The sequence below is a fragment of the Protomyctophum parallelum genome (assembly GCF_964188405.1).
Source record: "Protomyctophum parallelum genome assembly, chromosome: 1".
Classification (NCBI taxonomy): Eukaryota; Metazoa; Chordata; class Actinopteri; order Myctophiformes; family Myctophidae; genus Protomyctophum; species Protomyctophum parallelum.
In genome coordinates, this window is record NC_139697.1 from 7863522 (window position 1) to 7872347 (window position 8826).

General features: G+C 47.2%; 1 protein-coding gene across 1 annotated transcript; it reads left to right on the top strand.

The window, feature by feature from the left end:
- Nucleotides 1-1266: 1266 nt before the first annotated feature.
- On the top strand, nt 1267-7972 carry LOC310875314 (uncharacterized protein; the record flags this gene model as incomplete). Its single annotated transcript, XM_083788514.1, has 2 exons — nt 1267-1333; nt 6807-7972. The coding sequence occupies exon 2, from the start codon at nt 6953-6955 to the stop codon at nt 7970-7972; it is 1020 nt and encodes a 339-aa protein (XP_083644640.1). The 5' UTR covers nt 1267-1333; nt 6807-6952.
- Nucleotides 7973-8826: the final 854 nt, after the last annotated feature.

An 8826-nucleotide genomic window follows, 5' to 3' on the forward strand; every position in this document is an offset into this window, starting at 1 on the left:
TCACAGGATCTATTGAATGTGACAAACTGACATATTGAGCCTATACACACAGTATAAGCCTTCCCCCAGTAGGCTACCTTCACATTCAGTATATCCTGTGATCTTTTGTGGCCAGATGTAATTTCTTGGGGTTTATTAGGACTATAGTAAATAATAAATAAATAAATCACCATCAAATTTGGTAAAAAAATACATATTTAGCCCCATGCTCGAATGCCCCCGCCCCCCTGTCAAAAACTGCTAAAATCCCCAAAACGAAAGAAAGCAGCAAATAAAAGAAAATTAACACTCACCTTTTAGTTTCTCTAATAACAACCTAAAACATGAACCTTGGTTGAAAAAAACTAAAGTTGTCCTTTAAGGCTCGACTTCCTGCGCACGCATGAAATGCAGTACACTACAGCCTGTCGACTTCTGCAAACATAAAAATAATGATTTTGCTACTCACAAAGACGGTTTTGTGGCGGCGAAAGCCTACTTTCCCTAGTGTACGCACTCTGAGCCCCCCACCACACACTTTTTGGCCAGAAAATATATTTTTTCACCGGAAGAAAACATGCTTTAGTTGCTTCACTGCGCCCTCTACAGATAGCGCCCTCTACTCTGCATTACCAGCTCAGTGGCCTTGTGGTTAGAGTGTCCGCCCTGAGACTGGGAGGTCGGGGTTCGATCCCCGGCCGGGTCATACCAAAGACCCAGTGCCTCCCTGCTTGACACTCAGCATCAAGGGTTGGATTGGGGGTAAGTCCCTGCGACATACTAGCGTCATGTCCAGAGCGTGTACTTGTACATCAAGCTGCCTCACGCTACAGAAACAGGAGATAGGCTCCTGCCCTATGGGCCTCATGGCTCGGCAAGGCTACTTACTACTCTGCATTTTATACGTGTGGTGGGGGGCTCAACGTGCATCCACTAGGGAAAGTAGGCTTTCCACTCCACAAAACAATCCCGATATGGAGTTCATGATGACATGACAAAATATGATAGATGGAGAAATTGTTTAGTTATTTTAACCTACCACATAAATCCCATAATCTCAAGATTCACATGTTAGACAGTTGGGTTAACACCACTTATTAAAGACAAGTCCTTCCTTATTCACTTGATTTCAGACCGGTGTGTGGAGTGGAGTCCAGACTGCAGGTGAAGATGAACTCTCCACACTCAGCCAGGGACGTTTCTATTAAACAGGAGGAACCTGAAGACATTTCTACTAAACAGGAGGAACCTGCAAAAAAAATTATTAAACTGGAACCTGAAGACATTTCTACTAAACAGGAGGAACCTTTAAAGATATTTATTAAACTGGAACCTGAAGAACACCCACACCTCAGTAAGTTACACGTGCTCTTCCTTTTCTTTTTCACTATACAATAACAATGGCAAAAAATACCAGGGCACTCATAATAATAGTCCGGTCCCTTTTATAATTCAAACCATATAGGATTCTGCTCGAATGGAATTATCTATTTTCTGATTTGTCATACTTTTTCCAAAAAAAAGTTTCCAAAAATGTGTACAGTAGTTTTTTTACATATTGAACTGGACTAATATCCTGATATGTAAATCCATCATTGGGATATCTGTCAAATTTTATTTTGAAAGATATTCTCTATTCTATGTAATATTTTATGTCTTATTACGATTGTAAGCGACTGCAGGAGATTAAACTATAGGGAGAGGGCGTAGTGACGTGTATGGTAGGATTTTGGCTTATTTGTGATTACTGTGTCAGATCTTTGACTGGCTTTTTCTCAGCTTCTTGATTTGAGGTTTAATGATTTGAACCCCAGTTTCCCTAAATTGTGGGGGGAACAATTGCCTGAAGTAGCCAGTCCGACATGCAATAGTCCTAATAAGGTCCTAGTAATCTTACCCTAACCGCACGTGGAAGCCACGGGTGAGTCTTAACAGGCCACGTATGTGTCTCAAGTGGTCATGCATGTCGGAGCCATGGGTGAGTCTTAACCGGCCACGTATGTGTCTCATGTGGTCATGCATGTCGGAGCCATGGGTGAGTCTTAACAGGCCACGTATGTGTCTCAAGTGGTCATGCACGTGGAAGCCACGGGTGAGTCTTAACAGGCCACGTATGCCCCCCGTGAGTCACTCACTCTTAACACTTCCTTTACTACATTGCGTCTAAAACTGATCTCTCTCTAGAAGTATTAATTGCGACCGTAGGTCACAGATTATTACTTTTAAAAAACCTGTCGGACCAAATATGGCCGTCAGTCCGTCACGCCTCGTTACATGTCACGTCACCATATATAGCCGTCAGTCCGTCACGCCTCGTGACATGCTCCATATATGGCCGTCTCCATATACGACACTGACCTCATCAAACCCTGGATAGCCATACATGGAGAAGACTGGATCATCACCTATATCTATATGGACCTGGCCAGCAACTCTATATCTGACCTCAAACAGGAGCTGACCTGTCCTGACATTCCATATGTTTTCGCTTCTCGTCCACAGGCGTGTTTTAATAGTGTGTCTTTGCTAAAGCATGATTTTTCTAAAACCAGGCTGACCACTCCTACCTCACCAATCACCCTGGGTACTTAAACACAAGTTTGAAAAACGGCGGCGTGCATAGTTTCCAGTAAACGCAGTACACTGCTACACAAAGAGGATTAACAGCCTAATTTAATACTCGTAGCTTCTAGTTCATCAGCCTCAGAATGGACACCAAGCTCCAGCAGCAGCTTCACTAACCAGCCAGCCATCTACCAGCACCAACCCTCGCTTCAGGCTGGTAGTCGGCCTCCAAAGAGCCCTCATCACCAAAGGCATTCCATTTAACCGTTCTGCAAACAAACTAGCTCTGTTTACAGCCCTCATGTCCATCCACGTCGCTCAGTGCAGCAACAGCGGAACAACAACGGCAGCCTCGCCAGCCAACGTGGGTCCGTCGCACAGCCGTGACGTCACGCGTCTTCCTCCCAGCCCAGGAGACACTCCACGGGCGTCCGCTCGGCCGAGTGGCGGCGTCGTCGCGCGGCAGGCGGCAATGTCGCGTCGCGGAAACGCCTCGCGTCGAGCTGCCACGTCACGTGGCGGTGACGTCACAAAGCCAGCGGCTCCATCCCACTCCGGTGACGTCACGCAGCGTCCTGCCGCCACAGTGACGTTCCAGAGACGTTCATTCTCCCCAGACGTCCACCCTCTCCACTCCCACCACTCAACCAAAGGAGCTCCAGCCACTTCAGCCTCTTCCATCCTGCAAAGGGCCAGTATCCTCCCTCCACCACACACTAGAGTTCTCATCAGGCCCGAAATTTGAAGCCTGGCCCGGCCCTAACTGGGTCAGCCCGAAGCTCGGCCCGACCCTAAACATTACCAGAATGTTAGGCCCAAAGCCTGACAAAGAAATAAAAAGAACGCCACTTTAATGCATGGCCAGCGCAGCAGCACGCGCCGTCAGTGAACCACTGACGGCGCGTGCTGCTGCGCTGGCCATGCATTAAAGTGGCGTTCTTTTTTTTTCAGTGTGTGTCTGTGTGAGAGTGAGAACGGAGTTCAATGGACTTATTGCCGAAATAAATGATTTATGTAGCTCACGTTAGACTGTTAATGTACCATTTCCATATCATTCTAATGGATTCCATTTCCAGTGGTGGTGAGTAGCTCCCCGTTTCCTCTGAAGTGAAATATGTCCAAGACCCCAAGTATCGTCCCCGTTCGGTGTCCAAAAGAACAAACATAGCCTACAAAGTTTACGAACCATCCACTCACATCCACATCACTCATGGCGTGTCTCGACAGCTTAGAGATCTGTTATTTTAAATCGGGGACATATAACGAGGAGCGCCGCCGCCGCACTGAGGGACGGCGGTTATAATACTAATCATTTTGTAAATCAAATAGCCTGTAGCCTGCAGTGATCTGTAACATTGCGTGGTCATCATACACTACAGAATTATATGGATCGGTTGGTGACTATATGACGTTGATTAGGCCTAATGATTAGGTTATTCATCGCAGCCAGCTGGGTTTAACGAGATGGCTCAGTGCAACTGTTTTCGTCATGTTGCAGTATATCGTGTGATAATCCGATTGATTTATAAAACATTTAGCATTATGAACTGAAGCTCATTTGGTGCGCCGCAAACCAGAGGCCAGCCAGCGGTATAAACATTAAACAACCACCCCACCGTTCACTTCTCTCTGCCTGCGCAGTCAGTAATCCATTCCAAGTGAATCGCCATAGCGCAGCCCTCTTCATAATAAATACATACTTGTAGGCTACACAATACACAAATAACAGAATTGCTATTTTTATTATAATAACATTCTTGAAAAAAGGAGAAAAATAAAAAATCACAGAAAATCACAGAGCCCGAGGCTCGGCCCGGCCCGACTAATTAGTATACCGGTAATATAATAATTTCGAAAATGTCGGGCCGGGCCGGGTTGGGTTCGGGCAGAAAATGAGAACTCCACCACACACTACACCACTAATCCAATTTCCACCTGGTTTTCTCCCTTCTGCCCTACCTGTCCCTCCCTCCCACCTCCAGCAGGCCGCAGCACCCCCCTCCCCCCACCTCCTCCCTCTTTCAGTACAACCAAACTCTCCCTTTTCAGGCTCCCCTTTTCAGGCTCCATCTTCCCTAGGAGGTCCCCCAGCCACCCTAGGATGTCCCCCAGCCACCCTAGGATGTCCCCCAGCAGCGCTCAGCGCCCAACTATTTAACCTGTCTTCTCTCCCTCCCCACCCAGTGTTCCCCAACCCCCCTCCCCCCCCTCCTTCCTTCTCCCTCGCTACAGCCACGCCGGCACCCATTCCACCATCAGCCTTCGCCCTCAACGCCCCCATGGTCTCCCCATCCCTCCGATCCCAAATTCTACAAGGCATGGACATCGACCTCTCCTCTCTCATCCTCCCCTCCGCCAGCAGATTCCAACACCGGACACTAGAAGTAGGAGGAGTCTCCATCATCCTCCGTGACCTCTCCCCATCCACTTCCTCCGTTCTCACACCCACTGAGTTTGTCCTGGCTTTCTCCATTTTTCGCGACATCCTTTGCACCACCTATCCTTCCCGCCGCCAAGAACTTGACGACCACCTCTACCTCTGCATGAACCTCTGTGCCCGTTTCGGAGGCAGCCTCTTTTATGAATATCACCGGCAATTCTCCGCCAGGGCCGCCTCCAGACTCCAACAGTTTAATTCTTCCACTTACTGGGGCTCCCTTGACCTGGAGCTGTACTGCCGGATCTTTCACGGCAAAACGGCCGAAGCATGCAGTCTCTGCAACTGCCCCACCCATCCCACCACCCTCTGCACTCTCATAGCTCCAGAACCCCGCCCCCATGCTTCACGCCAAACCAGCTCCACCATCCCCTCCCTCCTCAGCGTCACCACCTCCAGTAATGTCTCCCCCACTGCCACCAAAGCCAGAGACAGGTGCGGCCGTCCCCTCATCTTCGTCGGAATTAACATGCTCTGCAATAACTTCAATGACAAAGGCTGCGACAGGTCCTCATGCCGCTGGCTACATGCCTGCACCAACTGTGGCGGCTCCCACTCCCGCCCCAACTGCCCCGAAAAGAATGCAACCCCCTCCTCAACACCAACCCCCCACAGCTAAATCCTAGTCAGCTACATCCGCATCTCCCGCACTGACTACTCGGACCCCCACACCATGCCACGCTCGAAGCCGTATTCACCAATTCAACCCCCTCCTCCTCCCACTTCTATCAGTATAACCAAACCCTTCCCTTCCAGGCTCCACCCTTCCTAGGAGGTCCCCCAGAAGCGCTCAGTGCCCCATTGTTCAAGCTACATCCACATACTCTGCACCGGCTACTCAGGCCCCCACACCAATGCCACGCTCGAAGCTAAGTTTCTTCAGCTTTTTTTTGGGCTTCCTACCTCCATTCCTACCTCCGCCTGGTCCCCGTCAAAGCAGGACACTCCCCGGAACACTACTCCTGCCACTCCTCCAGAACCGGAGCGGCGTCCACAGCTTCAAACAAGGGAGTTCCGACCACATAATCCAGACCCTCGGCCCGACTGTCTTCCCGGGCCAACTCAGCTACATCAGCATCAACGCCCCCGACCTTCACAACGCCCACCGCTCCAGGGTCTAGTAAATTCTGGTAAGATACTTTTGGGGTTTCTACACATTTCGCACGGCGCACGCCTCGACCCCCAAGCCAAAGTATCTGGGTCCACAACCACTCGAACCCCTCAATCCCACCACCGCCCACGTCCCGTGCTCTTGACCATCTAAGCCGCACGCTGCATGCTTGTGTGTGGCGATGACCTTAGATGTTCACACCGGCACCTCTAATGGCATCCTCCCACGGCCAGACCATCTAAGCCGCATGCTACACGATCCGCGTAGTGATGCCCTTAGATGTTCTCGTCGGCGCCCCCACGTAATTTGTGCCCCTGACTATCTAAGCCGCATGCTACACGCTCCGCGTAGTGATGCCCTTAGATGTTCTCGTCGGCGCCCCCACGTAATTTGTGCCCCTGACTATCTAAGCCGCACGCTACACGCTTGCGTGTAGTGATGCCCTTAGATGTTCACGCCGGCACCTCTAATGGCTTCCCCTGCCCCTGGTTGTTTATGCCGCACGTTCCATGCTTCGCATGCGAACGACAATACTGTCTATTCAATAAACAACCCTGAAGGATCTTATGTCTGATGCTTGGTCTTTCCTAGTGAATTAGTAAATGTTTGGTCAATCAAAGTTGGTGATAGCTCACTTTGTACAGGGAACCTAGAAAACGGAAATATACTATAGATTTATATGTTAGTAATCCAGTGTCATATTTGTCCTCCTAGACATCCTGCACGTGGTTGTGTGTAAAGTGGAGGATTCTCCTGAACAGGAGAGGAGCCCCAGTTTGCCCAAGGAGGAACCGGAGCCTCCACACATTAAAGATCAACAGGAGGAGATACTTCAAAGACCAGAGGTACCTGATGGATCAATGTTGACATTACTAGCAGTAAAAAGGGAAATTGATGAAAACATATCTTCACACTGCTCTGAAATTGAAGTTGAACTTGCGTCTGACACTGAAGTCACTGGGAAAAAATCTTTAAATTGTAAACATTGTGACAAGAGTTTCATTCGGTCAGGAGACCTGAAGAGACACGAGCGCATCCACACTGGAGAAAAACCTTTCAATTGTAAACATTGTGACAAGAGTTTCAGTCGGTCAGGAGACTTGAAGACACACCAGCGTGTCCATGATGGAGAAAAACCTTTCCACTGTAAACATTGTGACAAGAGCTATAGTCGGTCAGATAACCTGAAGAGGCACGATCGTGTCCACACTGGAGAAAAGCCTTTTCTCCAGAAAAAAGAAAAACATTTCCACTGTAAACATTGTGACAAGAGTTTCAGAAGGTCAGGTGGCTTAAAGAGGCACCAGCGTGTCCACACTGGAGAAAGGCCTTTCAACTGTATAAATTGTGACAAGAGTTTCAGTCGATCGGATGACCTGAGGACACACCACCGGCGTGTCCACAGTCGAGAAAAAACATTTCCCTGTAAACATTGTGACATGAGTTTCAGACAGTCTGGTGACCTGAAGACTCACCACCAGCGTGTCCACGATGGAGAAAAGCTTTACCATTGTAAACATTGTGACAAGAGTTTCAGTCAGTCGAGTAGCTTGAAGAGACACCAGACTGTCCACAATGGAGAAAAACCATTCCACTGTAAAGAGTGCGACGAGCGTTTCTGTAGGTCACGTCACCTCAAGTTACATCAGCGTATCCACACTGGAGAAAAACTTTTCCACTGTAAACATTGTGACAGTAGTTTTAGTCATATAGGTCACCTGAATAGACACCAGAGTATCCACAATGGAGAAAAACCTTTCCACTGTAAATATTGTGACAAGAGTTTCAGTCAGTCAGATTACCTGAAGACACACCAGCGTATTCACAATAGAGAAAAACCCCCACTTATGAGTACTCATTATGCAGAAGAACATATTTAGTTGAGAAGCCCCTCGGAATGCAGTATGTATCTATCTTTAGGCTCTCATTCTGGTTCTGTGTGTGACCTCTCCTCGTTCAATATACTCCTTGGTTGAAAGTCAGAAAGAAGCGTCCTTCTTTTCTACCACTAGATGGAGACAAAGACAGAACAACATGCATGATTTAATTATGGGGCACATGTTTCATTCTCAGTACAGTGAATAATATAATAGTTCTGATCGTGTATATTCCTCACACACGCGGAAGAAGCAGATGTGTCCATTTATACTAGCCTACAGTACATTATGTTTTTGTTTGAAACTGTAATCACATCTGCATGTCTTTCAGAATTCTGACATGAGCGTTAATAATATATCCTAAGCCTACGGTATATAATTTTAATTGAAGCTTATGTAGGTCAACTGTGAGTCCTGGAATGAGAATAAGTTGAATATATATATATTTATTTTACATATTTATATAATAGTATAATTCATTTTACAATTTACACATTAACAGGATTGATTCCATTGATTGATTAATTGAGTACTTTATTAACCGTTTCCAAACTAGTTATACTAGTAGTATACAATAATGTTAAAAGGATAACACCAAACGTCCTAAGGGCTTGTTTCCATTGTGGTCGGAACTTTCTTTTATCTGACCTTAGGCCAAAGCAACGACTCTGAACTGAATACAAGTTGTTGCTCCCACTCTCATGCAAACCAGCGTCTATTTCCAAGGTGATATTAACTTAAGCCCTGCTGAATGCAAGTAATCGAACCACAATTTTATTGTATTATAACTATAAATTATACTATACTATATCAAATGTGACCAGATTTTTTTACTGATTCTATGATTAATACAATTC